We start from the raw sequence: 20,060 nt of genomic DNA, 5'->3' as shown, positions 1-20,060 counted from the left end.
TCGAGTGAACGGAGCTGACGAGTATTCAAGATCAAAAGAGCACTGACAAAATACCATGCTAAAAAACAACAGTTAAAAAAAAAATCGACACTGAAAGGGGGGGAGCGGTCGCTCCCCCTGCTCCCCCCTGGCTACGTCCCTGGCTCAATATAAGAAGGTCGGTAGTGGTTGTTGTCAGCTTCATCGAGGACCCGTGCCCCTTGTTGCGCACTACAATCACCCAATTCCAATGAGACATGGAGATTTGTATAAGCTTATCATTATTGTGAGGTTCGATGATCACCAAAAACTACTGGTTTGAGCTTGGACTCTGCATATGTTTCTTTACCGCGCTTGAATTTTTCTGTTTAGGTCTTCTGACTACGGACTCCGAAGAGCTTTCTATGTAGGCCTATTTAGGATGTACCCTCATCAGGTGGAAATCTTAGCCACAGCAACAAGTAGGCATACTTCGCCAGTGCATGCATCTGCATGAAACAGCTCAGCGGATATACACGCTGCAGCATGTTGATCGAATCTCCCTTCAAATTGTTACATAACCGTGCGTAAATATGCATTTATTTATTACTACACATTGGCAAGCACGATCCGTTACATTTGGAGCGTTGAAAGCGTCCCTTTAATCTCGAAATTCGTATTCGCATTAATTTATAAGTCATTGTTCTAGTTGGCAGCTCAGTCATAGATACAAACACACTTCTGTGAGGGGTTTTGAAAAGCAAAACCGCTGTGGAGCCCACAGAAATCAATACATAAGAAACCATATCGCAACTGCTGACAACAATACGCATTGCAGCTATTTGAAGGTCGCTCGCGCCATCTTGGTACACTAAAACAATACTCGCACAAAGGGTGCCTACATTATAGTAGCGCGGTTTCGACGACATCCTGATCTTAAATTCAAAGTATCCCTCATTTTTACACATAAAAACACTTGATGCACTAGATTAGCTCGCATTTTGTGGAAAGATATATACTTGTTGAAATGAATTACATTTCATGGGCATTTAGCAGCTGGTAAAACAGTTGTCGAAACTTAAAAAATGTATAAATTTCTGTGGTGGAGCCCCGTTAGTTATAGTTTACGCTAACGTTGATTATACATGCGCTATCAATATAAACAAATAATCATATTGATATGGAACATAAATGCTAAACGGCATGGTAAACCCTGAGTATAATTTTCACGGGCTATTTGATAATGTCCTAACACTGTAGTAACAGTAAAAAAGTTCTAACCTGACTGCCGTGTGCTAGATCTAACGCCTGGCCATCCCTGTATTATCACGTCTTGCCGCAGAACTTACCTGTCAGTAAAGTAATTCCGGTTGATCCGTTTACCACATGCTTAGGAGCAAATGAATAAAATATCGGTGCATAGCTTAGATGGGTAGCCTATGTTCACCGTGCTAAATCTAACTTTAGGACTAAGGAAACGATCAGTAACATAACGTAACACTAACAGTTACAGGCCTAGGCTCAGTTAACATAGGCTACACCAGCGACAATAGTACTGAGTAACAGATAGGCCGAGGCCAAGCCCACTATAGCCTTAGGGTACACAACAACTTATTTAAGGCTACATTTATACATTCATGCCAAACATTTAATTGTCGGGTGTCAAAGGTCTAGGTCTACATTTCAGTAGTACTTCACCTAGGCTAGACTTCTACTAGGCCTAGGCTAGTTCGGTTTCAGTTGTTCTCCGCACACGGTAATTTCCGCACATTACTTTCCGCTGAAAAAATTCTTGTGTGTTTCCACTTACCTGTACACTATATTCTTTCTCACTTTAAGGATACCAAATTCAGGATGATGAAAATAACATGAGAAAGTATCAAAGAACGTCGATAAGGATGGTTATGACAGAGTTTATGTCAGAACAGTTATGCTGCTTATAATTTACAGGAGGCTTAGGGTGTTTGTAATTAGGGATTACTTAAAGAAGTATGAGGCATAATATTATATAGCCCTATATATTCTCACTCTGTACTCTGTTCTTGTTAATGTTAAAATATCACAAAAGACACCCCATCCTCCCCCCCCCGCCCGCCCCCTAAAGGATGAAACTTAGCGAGACCAAATCGTCATGGCAGCTCACCTTTTTTCACCTTCACGCCATATCGAAAACTACAACAAAATAAGGTGGCGCTGTTTAACTAAAATTAAACTTGTGCTTACAGCCTAATCTAGTGCTTACAGCCTAAGCTACAACCCAAGCTATCCTAATAATAATCTAGTCTTGGAGCTACATTTTATCCTGCTAAAGTCAAATTCTATTTTCTCCATCCTCCTAAATCCTTCCATGTGCCTAATCATTTCAGTAAGCCATTTTGCTCCTCCCAAAAAAAACGGTACTTTCCGCTGAAAAAAACGTTGTTTTCCGCTGACAAATTTGTGTGCGGAAAACACCGTTTTGTTTCAGCGGAAAGTAACGTGTGCGGAGAATAACGGTACCCGGCTAGTTCTACTAGTACTACTAGTTGTACTACTAATACTATGGCCTCTACCTACAGCAGGCCTATAGCTGGGTAGGTACTGTGGGCCTTCACAATCACAATACACTTTGTCTTTAACAAAATAATATATTTCGCCTCTGAAGAAGATTCTGCTAGGATCAAAACGTCAGGCCCACTTACTTTTAGTTTTACACGAAATAATATGGGCATAGATGATAGAACTAAACTCAACTTTACTAAGTTATGCTAGATCTAATGGACATGCCTATCTGTTTGACCTACAGTAATTTAGAAATTTAAGTTTAGCAAGGCCAAACACCTGTCGGTAGAAGTACTGTTGAGGGGTTCACCATACATATTGCAACACAGTATACTATAATAAGTGGAATGAATGTGAAATTCATGAGGTTGATTTCTGAGGAGAAACAGATATTATTTTTATATTTTAGCCTAGGCCTATATGTTTTGATACAAAAATTGCAAAGTGGAATTGTGTCTGTTCTTAAACAACAGAGGTACTGTATTGATTTGAAGAAAGTTTGAAATTGCAATACATACAATGCCTTTTCAATTGATGCTGAATAACAAGAATTATGTGGCTATTAGATATCTCTGTACAAGGTCTGTATGAACATTGACATGTCACTGGTATCAATTAATTATAACTGGTACCAATTATTTCCTATGAAACTTTGAACATTCTACAGAACAGCAAACATGGATCTGCCGGAAGAAAATACTGTTGTTCTAAACATGATGGGTGAATTCAACACTTTCCTGTCAAATAAATTTGGTAAGAAACTTTCAGTTGTGCTTCAGTTAATAACATTGCTACATCTTTTAAGCATTTAGAGGTTTAGACCTACAGTAGGTTTGGATGACTTGACAAATCAAAAAGGTGATTAAGTTATGCTTTGAGCACTGCATACCCTTGTAAACATTGTTTTATGTAGCTGGTTGCAGTTTAATACTAGATGCAATCCATTGTGAACTTACTGTATGTTTGGTAACTGTTTCTATGGTCATGATCATGATGTAATTTCCTTCTCTTTTGGGGGGAGTTTCCTGGAATTTTTGTCTCTTGCTTTTAAACAACGAACTATTTCCGCTTCCTCCTACAAGGGTTCTCAATTTGTTATTTACCAGGGCCCAAGAGAAACATTATAATTTCCCAGGGCCAGAGAGAAAAATTAGTTGGAGGAAAGTGCCAATTATTCTTCACCTCCTGTAGCTTGAGCAATGTGCATGCTGAAGGGTCCCCATTCTATGGATTAGTACAGTACAACATTGTGAGTCAATTTCTTAGCTGACCAGATTGAAGTTTTTTAGAGGCTGGATTTAAGAACGCCTGATGTGTTAAAACTGGTGTTCCATGCATTTTGATGAAACCTAAGTTGTGTTTGTAGCACAAGTAACCGAGGACGGAAAAGTAACACAACGATTATCACTATTAAGTAGAATATTGTGATGTTTATTCTTCTCTGGCTGAAACACCTCTGTTTATTCTTTGTTCTTCATGAACAATTCAATACAGTACAATAATGAGTCATGATAGGTCACACCCTCTTAAAAAAGTACCAGCAGAGTAGGAGATAACATGGAGTAATATTTAAATCTAATGACTAATTATACAATTGATTAAATACACAACACTTTACAGTTTCCACCTCAGACTCTCTTATGAAGCTGTTTTTTGAACACTTAATGAAATGAGACAATGACTTTGAGTGGTGGAATTTGGTGCACTGTAAATATACCAGTGCATTTAGTCAATAATCTATTTCTGTCTTTGAAATTGAAAGAACATATCTGCTAAAGAGATGTCATTTAATTGCCGATAACTGTCTTGAACTAGTACCGTCCAGTTATTTCCATATTTAATACTTTGTGACAGTAAAAAAAATTGTAACACAGTAAAAAGTAATTTTGTGGTGATCTATGCTATGATTTTCTGTGCATTAGATGTCTTCTTGCAAGAATGATAATTTTGCTCTTCATTTATCCTGAACAGAGAAAAGCAGACAAGAGCAACTGGCTCGAGAGCAAGCTGGGGAGAGATTTTTGAATCAGAGTCGCATAGCTAAACTAGAAAGTGAGTTGAACGTTCTGAAGGGTTCAGCAAAACGTGCGAGAATTGACACGGAGAAGGACCACAGCAAGGAGTTGCAAGAGAAGACAGTGAGTTCGTTTTAGTGAGAATTAATAAAGAAACATTTCTTTACTGTAGATGGCCTTTGATCATCTTTGAATCTAAATTAATTCATCCCTTAGCTTCTTTATGTGTTGAACTGTTACTTTGCATTATTTTGAATTTAACAAAAACGTGTAATCCTCACGCATAAATGGAATCCATCTAAACCTAAAACCGGCATCTCTATATGGTTATGACCAACCTCCTCCATTCGACAGGAGGGATGCAAACCACTTATTCCATAACAGGAAAGTTTCCATAGATCTTTCAAATTTAGTGTAAGATTTCCTATTTTCCATTTTTGCAATCTTTTGCAAATTAGAGTATGTCATTTCTTGTGCGATTTTGGTTGACCAGCAGACTGTGCTTTGAGACACCTTATCTTTCCTTATTTTTTTATTTATTATGGTACTACTGGATTGTGGAAGATTCTATTAAAAGATAAACAGCTTTATGATTCTTACTTGAACATCAGGATCTGGGTGATGGAATATTAAACCTGTGATATCTCCCAAATGGAAAGAGATTTTTCTTCTTCTCTGTTTGTTGAAGTTATTTATCGCACTAATCTTGATCACATAGACCAGTGATGATGGTGGGTTTTTTTTTTTGTCTCCTTTATTTCTAAGCTCTAATAGCCAACGATTTTGTTGTGAGCAGAATTTTCACCTATGCTGTTTCTATGTCCTCTCCTTTACAGTTGTTGGAGGAGCAAGTCGAAGATCTGAGAAACAAGCTAACCGTCCTCGTTAACAGAGACGGGAAGTTATCAGAGGAGCTGTCAAATTTGAAATCGTCAAAAGATACCCTGAGGGAAAAGCATGATAATGAGATGAAGGAATTAAAACAGAAGAAACTCAAACTGGAAAATGCTTTGCAAGATGTACACTTATTTTATTAATTTATTTTATTGCTTTTTGTTATATCTTATAATACATGTATATATAATTTGAAGTAGAAAAGTGTATGTTGTGAGTCATGTGACTTGCAAGAAATACTAAAACAAAAGAATTGACCTGCTTTTTGATTTGAACTATAAAGTCTTCGAGATGAACGGAACACACCTTGTCACAGTCTGTATTGTAATGTCAAGCAATCTCTAAAGACGTCTGAATTGCCATTAAAAAGTAGCAAATGACTTTGTATGATAAAGTACCTGAATGTTAATTGTCGTATACATGCTATTAGATGACAAACATCACAACTAGGAGATTTAATTTAGAAAATTAGTTAGATATTAGTTGATAAATATGCATGTAGTATTATTTGACATCTTTCAGTCAAGAAACAATGTTCCGAATGAATTCATCTCTGATTTTACCTACTTTTTGTACAGTTTAACTATGATTTCAATACTTTGTCTTTTTCATTCTGTAATTCACAGCTGCAGATGTCTTCACGGTCACACATCTCTAAATTAAAGAATGAGCTAACGCAGTAAGTTTGAATTTTCTCATTTCCCTGTAGCCGTAATTGCTGCCCAACGGGTCTTTTTTTAAAACAGCTGCATACACTTAATGAGAGGCAATTATTCTACTAGCAGTTAGTATGTAGAAGGTCATTTTTACTGCAGTATCTTGATGGCAGGTCTCTGTGTGCTGATGAATACTCAATTACAGGTAAATATATTGCATTAGCCACCTTTTTGACAGATCTCTTTGCCTGTAATCGCTATCTGACTAGGACATTTATATGTGGTCTCTTAGTGTAGGCTGCGGGACACGTGTATATTTTGGTCATCAGTTTGTGATATAAATTTCTCCAGTTATTCCTCGGTAACAGATTTATTTACAAGTCATCATTAAGTGACAGGTCAATTTATCTTTAGTCACTTAGTGTTCAATATGACTAGAGCAGGCTGAAGTCACTTACCACCAAGTCAAGTAAGCATTATTGTTATGTGGAACTGTTTGACACACAACTGAATCATGCCAATGACAAACATGGCATGTGTCCAGCTGTGTAGCCACAAATTACAATCTTGTTTGCTGTACTCTACTGTTTTTCTTAGTTTTTTGCTATATATTTTTGTTTCTAACTATTACAGGAAGGACTCAAAGGTGGAGACCATGGAAACAGCTTTGGAGGAGTTGAAGATGCAGCTTAAGCAACAGATGAGGTCAAACATCTCATGTATTTTTTATTATAATAAACTCAATTTTCAAGCAGGGATACAGAAAATTTTAAAAATAGTTTTTTTCAATGGGATCTATTCTATTCATATTTTTATATCAGTTCCTGCTGTGGAGAAAATAAACTATTGATTGGTTGAATCAAGGATTATTTGACAATAATCTTAGCATTGGCAGCATAACGACAGATACCTATATTCAATACAAATATATTAATTATAGTCTTTTGTGAGAATCCTTTTCCATGTCTTCCTGGCTTACAAAGAAGTAATATCCATGGAGGTATTTGTGTTATATTAATTATAAAGATATATCATGTGGCCTATCAGCAGGAAATTTGAGCTAAACCCTTGTTATGAAATCCTCTAGTTTTAACTTAAATTGTTCCAAGTGATGTGTCAAGGGTCGAATGCTGATGGGGCTGCAGCAAACTGCAGCCAGGCTTAATTGTGTGTAATCTTTTGTGCTACACAGTTTACACAGTACTCCACTGTTTGCACAGTACTCCACAGTTTACATAGTACTCCACAGTTTACACAGTACTCCACAGTTTACACAGTACTCCACAGTTCACATAGTACTCCACAGTTTATACAGTACTCCACAGTTTACACAGTACTCCACAGTTTACATAGTACTCTACCCTTTACAAAGTACTCCACAGTTTACACAGTACTCCATAGTTTACACAGTACTCCACAGTTTACATAGTACTACACAGTTTACCCAGTACTCCACAGTTTAAACAGTACTCCACAGTTTACACAGTACTCCACAGTTTACATAGTACTCCACAGTTTACACAGTACTCCACAGTTTATACAGTAATCCACAGTTTACACTGTACTCCACAGTTTACACAGCATTCTACAGTTTATACAGTACTCCACAGTTTACACAGCACTCCACAGTTTACATAGTACTCCACAGTTGACACAGTACTCCACAGTTGACACAGTACTCCACAGTTTAAACAGTACTCCACAGTTTACACAGTACTCCACAGTTTACATTGTTCTCCACAGTTTACACAGTACTCCACAGTTTACATAGTACTACACAGTTTACACAGTACTCCACAGTTTACACAGTACTCCACAGTTTAAACAGTACTCCACAGTTTACACAGTACTCCACAGTCTACATAGTACTCCACAGTTTACACAGTACTCCACAGTTTACATAGTACTACACAGTTTACACAGTACTCCACAGTTTACACAGTACTCCACAGTTTAAACAGTACTCCACAGTTTACACAGCACTCCACAGTTTACATAGTACTACACAGTTTACACAGTACTCCACAGTTTATACAGTAATCCACAGTTTACACAGTACTCCACAGTTTACACAGCATTCTACAGTTTATACAGTACTCCACAGTTTACACAGTACTCCACAGTTTAAACAGTACTCCACAGTTTACATAGTACTCCACAGTTTACACGGTTCTCCACAGTTTACACAGTACTCTACAGTTTGCACGGTACTCCACAGTTTACATAATGCTCCACAGTACTCCATAGTTTACATAGTACATAGTTTACATAGTACTCTACAGTTTACACAGTACTCCACAGTTTACATAATGCTCCACAGTACTCCATAGTTTACATAGTACATAGTTTACATAGTACTCTACAGCTTACACAGTATTCCACAGTTTACATAATGCTCCACAGTACTCCATAGTTTACATAGTACATAGTTTACATAGTACTCTACAGCTTATACAGTACTCCACAGTTTACACAGTACTCCACAGTTTACATAATGCTCCACAGTACTCCATAGTTTACATAGTACATAGTTTACATAGTACTCTACAGCTTACACAGTACTCCACAGTTTACATAATGCTCCATAGTACTCCATAGTTTACATAGTACATAGTTTACATAGTACTCTACAGCTTACACAGTACTCCGCAGTTTACTCAGTACTCCACAGTTTACACATTACTCCACAGTTTTTTTTAGTTCTCCACAGTTTGCATAGTACTCCACAGTTTACACAGTAGGCACTGCTAGTGTCTGCAGAGCTATTCTCTCTTGTTTGCATATTGATTCAGCCGTACTGCTGGTTTATCTCTTTTGACAAGGTATCATTTTCTTGGTCTCTTACAGGAGAGCAGCCAATGCTGGATCCAACAGGAGAACAATAGAAGAATACAGAGTGGAATTATTCCAATTAAGACAGACCAATAAGGTAAAACAGGTCATATTTCTTAAATAAATATCAATGGAGGTAAAATAGTTTTTCAAGGGTTGTAGTGATTTGTGATTAAGCCCATGGTAACTAGTCATGCTATGCAATGACATCATATGACTCCATGCAACGACGCCCGTTTTCCCTGCAGCTTCAATATCTCTTAAAGTCCCCATTTTGAAGTTTTAAATTATAACTCGCTCTAGATTAATGTGTTAATCACCTAGTACAGGATATGAAGACACAACTGTCCTTACATACTGTAATGGATGTCATTGTTCACTAACTAGTGTTCAAGTAACCACCTCTAAGTTAGAAAACAGAAATCAGTCAGAATGAGTTATTATTAGCAAGAATTGAGAGATTATGAGATATTATTAGCAAGAATGAATCTGTAATCTTTGAATGGCATTTAATTTTTCTTAAAAATCCCTCTCTTTCAACTTTCTGGTTTGTAGCAAACAAAAGCAGGGAGGGAACAAAGAGATGCTTATTGTTATTCTCTAGATTTGTTTTGAAATATTAAGTGCAAATGCCTTGTGGATATCACATCATGTTTGCACTTGAAATGGGCATCATGTGAATTTTCCTTTTTCTTCACCCTCTGTAATTTTATTCATGTGGATGACCTCATATTGAAAATAAAGAAGAAAAAACACTCCAGCATTTGACTAGGTTTATACCTGATCTTGTATGTCGGGCCTTGAGTATGCAGCTTCTGTGAAACCTTAAAATTTTGCCTGTATTTTTGCAATAATTCTTAAACAAACTGCCTCTTATTTTCACAGACCAAATGATAAGTTAAAACAAATACATGGGCTAGACAAATATCAAACAAATGCAAGCTATGAGCTTATGCATGGCCCTCCTTTCCTGCTGCCTTTAAGGTTTATCGAATGAAGCTGATGTGTAACATCTGGCTATCAAGCAGCGTGCAACATCTTCCAGAGATGTTGAGAGCAAGATCAGGCCCCAGGGTCAAATTTCGTCAAGTGACTGCAGTATAATATGAACTTATATTAATTAACTATTCTTATCCCACATTTCCGAGGACCCCTAATTGAACCCAGGCCTTGGGTCTGTAGCACCCTCTCCATGCCCCCCCCCCCACCCCATCTCATGAGGCCTGAACCTAATAGGCTACCTTATTGGCGCCTGCCAACAATAAAACTTGCCATCAATATTTCTCAAGTTTTTGCAGAAGAATAGGTACATTTATACAAATACAAGCAGCATTTAATGACCAGGTTTTTCTTCATTCAGGAGTTGTTGCAGAAGATAGAGGACCACAAAGATTCTGTTTCCCTGGCGAAGGCTGTCGGCGATGACGTGAAGAGAATGCCAATACTAGAGGAAGAAAATAAGAGGCTGGCCAAAGAAAATGAATATCTGAGGTGAGATGGCCAGATTTTCATCTTACTGGTTAGATCAAAAGTTGAACCATGAATCAACCCTGACTAGTATACCTTGTTATAAGCTATTTGTCTCCATTTTGAAGAATTTAAGAGCCAGTTAATCCTGGGATAATCTGATCCTCTATGATCTGTTACATCATCAAGGCCACTCAAAATTACTCTATCGCATTTCATTTTTCAGAGTACATTCTATACGTTGTATAAATTGGCTATATCTGATGTAATTTTATTCACAAACGCTACGAAGTATACTTTTTGTCACCTCAAAAGATGCAATTAACATTTACTTTAACAAACAATAAAAACCTCAGCTCGTTTTACTTAAAGGGATATTCTGGTGATTGAAGATGATTGTCTGGAAAATTGCTTGAATTTGTCTAAATTGTAAGGTCATTTTTTTTTGTCCTTCATCGGAATTGTACACGATAAAAGTATGTACTTGCTCGACACACATAATGTATCCCAGCAACTGATGATCATATTTGTAAACTTACATCTGTTCTTATAATTGTTTGTCCATTTCAGAGCTACCAACGAAAATAATTACTTACTGAGAGAAAAAGTGATTGGGCTTGAAGCCAAATTAGGGAGAGCGGAGAAGAAGTTAACAGATATATCACGACTTCAGGTGGAAAAGGAGGTAAGAATATAATCCATAATTATAGTAGTAGGGTGGAGGCAAGTGGTTGGTACTGCAGGTTGAAAGCTACCCCTTTGTTTGATCTGAGTGCTTTAGCTAGCAAGCTCTCTATGATTCTGCATATTCGTGTCATGGAACACCAACAGCACTTATGATGGTCAACCGCATTGCCTCGAAAAACATGTTAGGAAGCGAAATTATAGTCACTTCATACAAACTTCACCACACAATCTACCATTCAGCTGCGGATTATTTCACTCACTGAGATATTAATTTATGTCAGGGCTGGATTAGCACTCTCTGGGTCCCTGAAGCATCACACCTGTATCCACCTCCTCCCCCCCCCTTCTCCCCTCCTAAGTACCTCATTAAGTTTTGCAAGCACAAGGGGGAAACAATATAGGCATATGTTTTCTAAAAGTGATTTCAAAAGCTCCTTGACCTTGCTGGCCTCTTGACCTTGTTGGCCCACTGGCGTCATCTGCCCATCTGTTATTACCGCATTGTTCCCTGTTAAGGTAATAAATCCTATTAAGATTAATATGAAAATTACAACTCCAAGAAAGTACTTTAAGCAATCTAAGCTGGCTGAAAATACGAGAGCGCCACTGATGATCTTTAAGATTAAATAGTGTGAACTGTTTGTGACCTTTGACACAATGACAACATGACATCAGTCCCTATTCCTCTCTCTTCACTCTGTGATTGAATCTTATCTCTTCACCTTGTATCTCTCTGTTAGGACCTAGAGGAGAAAAATGCCAGATTAGAGGCGATGAACACCAAACTTGGCAGAGGGAGTGACTCTGAGGACTTGAAGGAGAAGATCAGGCAACTGGAGGAAGAAAATCATGAGCATAAAGAGATGATAAAAATGTATAAAGACCTGCAAAATATGAAGGTAACTGGTTCATATCACCTCCAGGATGAAAACTTCTGACATCCTTATTGCTGTCATTTTTAATCCTTCATCATGGCTCTATTTTCCTGGTCTTCCTCTTTGGTTCAACAAGGACAGAGCATCAAGTTGATACCACAAAACTGCTGGCCATGCGTTCAAATTTTAGTTCTCAAATTCGTACGTCATCTTATTGCACTTAACAAAGGTGAAAGCACAAAATAGTTACCTTTTGTTTTGATCCATAATTTAGGGAGACTTTGATCCAACCAGAACCAAAGTTTTGACTTTCTCCTCAAACCCGGCTGCTGAATTGAGGAAGAAGAGAACAGAGGATGAGAGGAAGTTGATTGAGCAAGTGGAAGTGTTGAAGGAGCGGGTCCGAATCCTTGAGGAGATGGGACACGAGGCCAATACTCAGGATATTAAACTACAACTTGAGAAGAGGAACAGTAAAGAATTCGATGGTGAGTCAAAGAAGTTAATGGTTAGTCGAAGGAGTGGGTGGTTAGTCAAAGAAGTCGATGGTTAGTCAGAGAAGTCTATGTTTAGTCAAAGAAGTTGATGGTTAGTCAAAGAAATCAATGGTTAGTCATATAATTGAATGGTTAGTCAAAGCATCCAATGGTTAGTCAGAGGAGTGGGTGGTTAGTCAAAGAATTTGGTGGTTAGTCAAAGAAGCCAATGATTAGTCAAAGAAGTCTATGGTTAGTCAAAGAAGTTGATGGTTATTCAAAGAAGTCTATGGTTAGTCAAAAAAGTCAATGGTTAGTCAGAGGAGTGGGTGGTTAGTCAAAGAATTTGATGGTTATTCAAAGAAGTCTATGGTTAGTCAAAGAAGTCAAAGGTTAGTCAAAGGAGTGGGTGGTTAGTCAAAGAAGTTGATGGTTAGTCAGAGGAGTGGGTGGTTAGTCAAAGAATTTGGTGGTTAGTCAAAAGAAGTCTATGGTTAGTCAAAGAATTTGATGGTTAGTCAAAGAAGTCCATGGTTAGTCAGAAGAGTGGGTGGTTAGTCAAATAATTTGGTGGTTAGTCAAAGAAGCCAATGATTAGTCAAAGAAGTCTATGTTTAGTCAAAGAAGTTGATGGTTATTCAAAGAAGTCTATGGTTAGTCAAAGAAGTCAATGGTTAGTCAAAGAAGGCAATGGTTAGTCAGAGGAGTGGGTGGTTAGTCAATGAATTTGATGGTTATTCAAAAAAGTCTATGGTTAGTCGAAGGAGTGGGTGGTTAGTCAAAGAAGTTGATGGTTAGTCAAAGAAGTCTATGTTTAGTCAAATAAGTTGATGGTCAGTCAAAGAATTCAATGTTTAGTCAAATAATTGAATGGTTAGTCAAAGAAATCAATGGTAAGTCAGAGGAGTGGGTGGTTAGTCAAAGAACTTGGTGATTAGTCAAAAGAAGTCTATGGTTAGTCAAAGAAGTCTATGTTTAGTCAAAGAAGTTGATGGTTATTCAAAGAAGTCTATGGTTAGTCAGAGGAGTGGGTGGTTAGTCAAAGAATTTGGTGGTTAGTCAATGATCAGTCAAAGATTTTGATGGTTATTCAAAGAAGTGTATGGTTAGTCAAAGAAGTCTATGGTTAGTCAGAGGAGTGGGTGGTTAGTTAAAGAATTTGTTGGTTAGTCAAAGAAGTCAATGGTTAGTCAAAGAAGTTGATGGTTTGTCAAAGAAGTCATTAGTTGATATAATAGAATATTTGAATATTTCAGAAACACTCTTGAAGCGGCTGGTTAAATTTCGTTGATGAAACTACATAACCGCATCACTAATCAACGTCTTTGAAACGACTAATGACTTCTGTTCCACAAGAATGTTATGAAGTGTTCTGTCTTGTCCAACAAGGGGAAAAGGGTTGTATTGAGCAGTTACTGTCATCTACATAGATCTCCCCCCCCCCCAAATTCTTATGTTCAGAGTAGGCTATCCTGTCTTCTTTCCACCAAGTGCAACTGCAATGAAATGGTTGCAGGGATGTAAGAAAAATTGCTAATATTTCTTTGATAAGTGATACTTCTCCGGTAAGTATCATACATCCATTTTGACCGTGATAAAGTGACCTGAAAACATAGTCTGCGATGATGAATGTTGGCGCTGTGGGAGACATTACACTGTGGACCCAACCATGTGTATACTGCCATAAACACCTCCACTGGGTATTGAATTGGAAAACGTGGGGTCAGTACAGTTGTCCCTAAACCATTTCTTACACCAGCATCAGGTTAGAGGGATGTAGCTCATATGTAGTACATGAAATTGATCCCAGCTCTCCCCCCCCCACCCACCTCCCCTCCATCATGATTTTGATGGTATTGTATCTCTAAAACCTAAACTACATTCTGCACTCATGTGACAATTTGATCATTCCTTACATATGATTTTGAAGTAATAGTTATTATTTTGAAGGATAGTTATTATCTTCCAGATGGTGCAGCAGGAATCCTCTCGTTGTTTCAGTCACTGCTCTTACTTTCTTGGAACAAACTAAACATGTACCGTCTGTGCGGACATTCTCTTGTACAAGAGGTTATGGTGCAAGCTGACCTCCTGACTTTGAGTCATTCTCTCCAAATCTGTAGTGTTTACAAACCAACCAGTTTTTCACCCTGTATATCTTCTTTGTTTTCTTTTTTTTTATAAATATAAATCCTTTTTAGGAATATGTTGGGGGTAATAATTACATTTTACTGTCAAACCTTATCAGAGCTGAAGAAAGAGTTGGAAGCCAGCGAGTTGAGAGGTCAGAGACTGAAGGAAGTCTTCAAGAGCAAGATTCATGATTTCCGAGAAGCGTGTTACAGGTTGACAGGATACCGCATCAGTACTCCCTCAGATAATAAATACAACCTTATCTCCATGTATGCAGAACGTGAGTCAGATAAGCTGCTCTTCAGGGTAAGTGAGCATAGATATACCTCATACCTTTACCAGGAATTAGATTTGCTGCTCTCTTCAGGGTGTTTAAGATGGCATAATGATACCTGATAACATGTTTCAGTAGAGCAGGAATGAGGTTTGCTGCTCTGTATGGTGTAAGATGGCATAATGATACCTGGTACCCTGTTTAAGTAGAGCAGGAATTAGATTTGCTGCTCTCTTTGGGGTGTTTAAGATGGCATAATGATACCTGATACCCTGTTTAAGTAGAGCAGGAATGAGGTTTGCTGCTCTGTATGGTGTCAGATGGCATAATGATACCTGGTACCCTGTTTAAGTAGAGCAGGAATTAGATTTGCTGCTCTCTTTGGGGTGTTTAAGATGGCATAATGATACCTGATACCCTGTTTAAGTAGAGCAGGAATGAGGTTTGCTGCTCTGTATGGTGTCAGATGGCATAATGATACCTGGTACCCTGTTTAAGTAGAGCAGGAATTAGATTTGCTGCTCTCTTTGGGGTGTTTAAGATGGCATAATGATACCTGATACCCTGTTTAAGTAGAGCAGGAATGAGGTTTGCTGCTCTGTATGGTGTCAGATGGCATAATGATACCTGGTACCCTGTTTAAGTAGAGCAGGAATTAGATTTGCTGCTCTCTTCGGGGTGTTTAAGATGGCATAATGATACCTGATACCCTGTTTAAGTAGAGCAGGAATGAGGTTTGCTGCTCTGTATTGTGTCAGATGGCATAATGATACCTGGTACCCTGTTTAAGTAGAGCAGGAATTAGATTTGCTCCTCTCTTCGGGGTGTTTAAGATGGCATAATGATACCTGATACCCTGTTTAAGAAGAGCAGGAATGAGGTTTGCTGCTCTGTATGGTGTCAGGTGGCATATAGCTGCATGTAGTCAGATTTATACTTTTCTGTTCTGTTTTGTTAATTGTTGTTCAGATATAGATGACATCATCACCTCCATATATGCAGACAAACAATTTGATTTGCTGCAACCTCATTTGCATAAACCCAGTGCAGGAATTAGACTTTTGCTTTGCTTGGTGTTTTGGTTATCATGGCATATAAAAAAAAACAATTTTTTTCAGACAGTCTTCTTGGCAGAAATCAGGTATACTGCTCTACTTTACATAGCATGGCATACAAATAATATCAGCTCCTTGCACGGAGAGTAGTAGTCAAAGACTCTGCTCTTTGCGTATATGCTGAAGTCAGTTTTGTTGCTGTTCGAGATGACACATGATAAGATCCTTTCCAGTCAGGCTGTGCAAAGATCAGATGTCCTAGTCTTTACATTAAAGATAGCAGATAACTATATTTCCACATATTAAGATAGCAGATAACTATATTTCCACATATTAAGATAGTAAATAACTATATTTCCACATGTTAAGATAGCAAATAACTATATTTCCGCATGTTAAGATAGCAGATAACTATATTTCCACATGTTAAGATAGCAGATAACTATATTTCCACATATTAAGAGAGCAGATAACTGTATTTCCACATATTAAGATAGCAAATAACTATATTTCCACATATTAAGATAGCAGATAACTGTATTTCCACATGTTAAGATAGCAGATAACTATATTTCCACATATTAAGAGAACAGATAACTATATTTCTACATTTTAAGATAGCAGATAAGTATTTTTCCACATATTAAGAGAACAGATAACTATATTTCCACATATTAAGATAGCAGATAACTATATTTCCACATATTAAGATAGCAAATAACTATATTTCCACATATTAAGATAGCAGATAACTATATTTCTACATTTTAAGATAGCAGATAACTATATTTCCACATGTTAAGATAGCAGATAACTATATTTCCACATATTAAGATAGCAAATAACTATATTTCCACATATTAAGATAGCAGATAACTATATTTCCACATGTTAAGATAGCAGATAACTATATTTCCACATGTTAAGATAGCAAATAACTATATTTCCACATGTTAAGAGAGCAGATAACTATATTTCCACATATTAAGATAGCAAATAACTATATTTCCACATATTAAGATAGCAGATAACTATATTTCCACATTTTAAGATAGCAGATAACTATATTTCCACATATTAAGAGAGCAGATAACTATATTTCCACATTTTAAGATAGCAGATAACTATATTTCCACATATTAAGATAGCAGATAACTATATTTCCACATGTTAAGATAGCAGATAACTATATTTCCACATGTTAAGATAGCAGATAACTATATTTCCACATATTAAGAGAACAGTTAACTATATTTCCACATATTAAGATAGCAGATAACTATATTTCCACATATTAAGATAGCAGATAACTATATTTCCACATATTAAGATAGCAAATAACTATTTTTCCACATATTAAGATAGCAAATAACTATATTTCCACATATTAAGATAGCAGATAACTATATTTCCACATATTAAGAGAGCAGATAACTATATTTCCACATATTAAGATAGCAGATAACTATATTTCCACATATTAAGAGAGCAGATAACTATATTTCCACATATTAAGATAGCAGATAACTATATTTCCACATATTAAGATAGCAAATAACTATTTTTCCACATATTAAGATAGCAAATAACTATTCATGACCTCATTGTAAGATAGAGAGTATTAGTGGTAACCCTGTCAGCTAGTTCGAATTTCATTGACATTTCATTTCATTTCCCATCATTTTGTTCATTACTGCCGTAATCAATTTCCCTCGAGTCGATGAAGATGATACCTTTACTCTCTCTTGTTTGATCTAGTCGACATCTGAGGGCGAGATGCAACTTCTGGAGAATGAATATTCAGGCAGCCTGACAGATTTGATCGAGGCCCACCTCCAACAGCAGGACAGTATCCCAGCATTCCTCAGTGGTCTGACCCTTGACCTATTCAGCAAACAGACAATGGTTATGCAACATCATTCGCTCATGTGAAACTAACAAAAGTAGAGATCTGATGACGAGATTGAACACTCTCGGTGCAATTCTCTGATAGCTGTTTTATGTCATAATCACACGGATGATTGTTTAAGGAAATTGGCTCGATTCGCATACTGGATGCCAGCAATCAAATTTATGAAGTGGTACCAAACATTTGAAAATAGTTGGCATTTAATATAATCCAATTAAAAATTTAATCTGAATGGAAATGAAAGAACATTTTTGACAAGGACTTGGCGTGGAATCAAGAATTGTCAGAAGAAGTACAATTTTATAAGAAGGAACTGTTGTAAGTGGAAGTAAATTTGTGATGGCATCAGACATTTTGAACTCCTTCTATGGTAATAATTGCAATGCTTGTAGCTAGTTCCCTTTTGAATTCAACTGTATTCCACCGCTGGCCACATGCACCCAATTTAAATTCAGTATTGTTCGGAGGTCACATTTAGTTGGAGGTGAGCGTAGGCCTGCAACAGTTTGAACAAAGATTTTTACACATTAGGTCCTTGCCTCAATTGCATATAAACCTTGGGAATGAAGTTGTTACTAATATCAATTTGTTAAACTTTTAGTTAGCCGATAACAGTTATTTTGGAGAGGCAAATTGCCAATGCCTCGATTAACAGTGAACTATACACTACAAGAATTTTATCCATCTTTGGACGAAAGACAGGTGTAAAGATTGTATGTTTTGCATGTTCAGTCAAAAGAATCATCACATTATCAGGTATGAATGTCTTGACCGATGTAGGAACAATGTTTTACACAGGCGACATTAAGCAAGTACTTCTACATTTGTAACTAATTTAAATGTTGAATATGCAATGCATAATTCAATTGCTTGTTTCCATATGCAATGGTAGCAGTTGTGAACCTTCTTTTATTTTGCTATAAACATTAAACAGAACAAAAAATATGACAATTCTCTTTTTGGTCTTCTTGTTGTATTGATTCTGTTTCCTTTCTCTTATTGGTTCACTCCACATGAACCTCTTAAAAGTAACCGGTAGTGATCTGACGTTAGATGACTGATGATGTCATGGTTTGATTGAATACTCGGCTATCTAGAACGAGTTATCCAATGAATACAGTTGTCGCAAATTCACAGTCATGATACTAAACTTTTTGGAAATTTGACAGGTTTTTAGGAAGTAAGAAATGTTGCTTTTTGGCAATTGATTCCTATGGTCACATATATTTTTTTTACCGCCGTTCGTTTAATGATGATTTTATCTTATCACTTTTGTCAACTTCAAAGGCAGGACATTTTTGTAGCATAATCGCAAAGTAAAGTATGAAATTTTCCTTTTCAGGAAAAGGTTTGCATGAATATTGCCAGATACACCGATGAGCTTGCCTATGTGGTAGCAACAGCTTTCTCTCTGAAAAACAGACAACTATCAGACATTTGTACGAAAAAAAACACATCGCAAGAAAGTACTTCAGAAATAAGATTATTTTCACCGAAAATAAAAATCGTAGTAATATATTTGACGATACATCAGCTTACTGCACAGGCATACACAATGTAACAACAACAAAGTATTCTGTGGTTTGGAAAAGTTAATTCTCCAAGGGGTAATCAAACCTTTCGAGACAACTGCCATTATGTACTGTCGTTCAGCCTCTGAAGAAGATCCTGCTAGGATCAAAACGTCAGACCCACTTACTTTTACACATTCTCTTACACAGGCTCTCTAGTGGATAAGCAGTCTGCTAACAGTTTTTGTTTTATTTTGATTTATCACGAACTGTAATTTAGATTTGAAGGAAATATTTAATAAGGAATAATTGGTAAGAAGGCTCAACTAATTTTAATGACAATATGGCGAGTTCTCTAATTACCAGTTTGTTGTGTTACTGCTTCTCTGCTTTGTTGCCATGGTATTAGGATATGCTTGGATAGTTATTGAAATATCACGATAATTAGATGGCTACCTTTCATTGCCAGACTCCACTGCCACCAAATTCACTGACATCAGTTGACCAATATTCCAACCTTTCTTTGATTCATATGTGCAATATGCTATTGTAAGGCTTATTTTTGATAGTTCCAGGTATAAGTTGGTAACGGTAAGCCGGGCCTTACACTAGTATCGTTAAACCGAGCGTAAACATGAAAGTCTTCATAAAAAGTCTTCAAAAGCGGATATTTGATTATAAGTTGTTTCTTTTTATTAACTCTTGGTATATAATCTTAATGATGAATACAACTAAAACTTTGTGTGGTTAAAATACACGAGGATAAATGCTGATTAT

The 20,060-nt window shown here is 36.9% G+C and overlaps 1 protein-coding gene and 1 long non-coding RNA gene across 4 annotated transcripts; one reads left to right on the top strand and one right to left on the bottom strand.

Annotated features, from left to right (window-relative positions):
* Positions 1–1,163: 1,163 nt before the first annotated feature.
* LOC139959904 (uncharacterized) lies at positions 1,164–18,717 on the top strand. 3 transcript variants are annotated; one of them, XM_071957829.1, is made up of 13 exons: positions 1,164–1,309; positions 3,167–3,252; positions 4,471–4,637; positions 5,351–5,533; positions 6,035–6,087; positions 6,698–6,769; positions 8,912–8,993; positions 10,257–10,387; positions 10,934–11,048; positions 11,791–11,949; positions 12,200–12,413; positions 14,650–14,840; positions 17,622–18,717. In XM_071957829.1, exons 2-13 carry the CDS (start codon positions 3,177–3,179, stop codon positions 17,793–17,795), a joined length of 1,617 nt encoding a protein of 538 aa, XP_071813930.1. In that variant the 5' UTR covers positions 1,164–1,309; positions 3,167–3,176; the 3' UTR covers positions 17,796–18,717. The 3 variants fall into 3 exon arrangements, with proteins under 3 accessions (XP_071813930.1, XP_071813931.1, XP_071813929.1); XM_071957830.1 differs by having other exon boundaries at positions 1,190–1,318; XM_071957828.1 differs by having other exon boundaries at positions 1,198–1,432.
* On the bottom strand, positions 15,499–17,615 carry LOC139959905 (uncharacterized). Its single transcript, XR_011790253.1, has 2 exons — positions 15,657–17,615; positions 15,499–15,581 (listed from the first exon to the last, which is right to left on the bottom strand). It is a non-coding gene; the product is annotated as an uncharacterized lncRNA (long non-coding RNA).
* Positions 18,718–20,060: the final 1,343 nt, after the last annotated feature.

The sequence above is a fragment of the Apostichopus japonicus genome, chromosome 19 (genome assembly GCF_037975245.1).
Source record: "Apostichopus japonicus isolate 1M-3 chromosome 19, ASM3797524v1, whole genome shotgun sequence".
NCBI lineage: Eukaryota > Metazoa > Echinodermata > Holothuroidea > Aspidochirotida > Stichopodidae > Apostichopus > Apostichopus japonicus.
The sequence above is the reverse complement of the archived record's forward strand: the minus strand, read 5'-3'. Positions and strand labels throughout refer to the sequence as shown.

Coding starts and splice junctions, on each gene's coding strand:
- LOC139959904 (XM_071957828.1), top strand. CDS start 1,398: ATGTTCACCGTGCTAAATCTAACTTTAGGACTAAG. Junction 6,770..8,911: donor CAGCTTAAGCAACAGATGAG/GTCAAACATCTC, acceptor GGTCTCTTACAG/GAGAGCAGCCAATGCTGGAT. Junction 12,414..14,649: donor GAACAGTAAAGAATTCGATG/GTGAGTCAAAGA, acceptor AAACCTTATCAG/AGCTGAAGAAAGAGTTGGAA.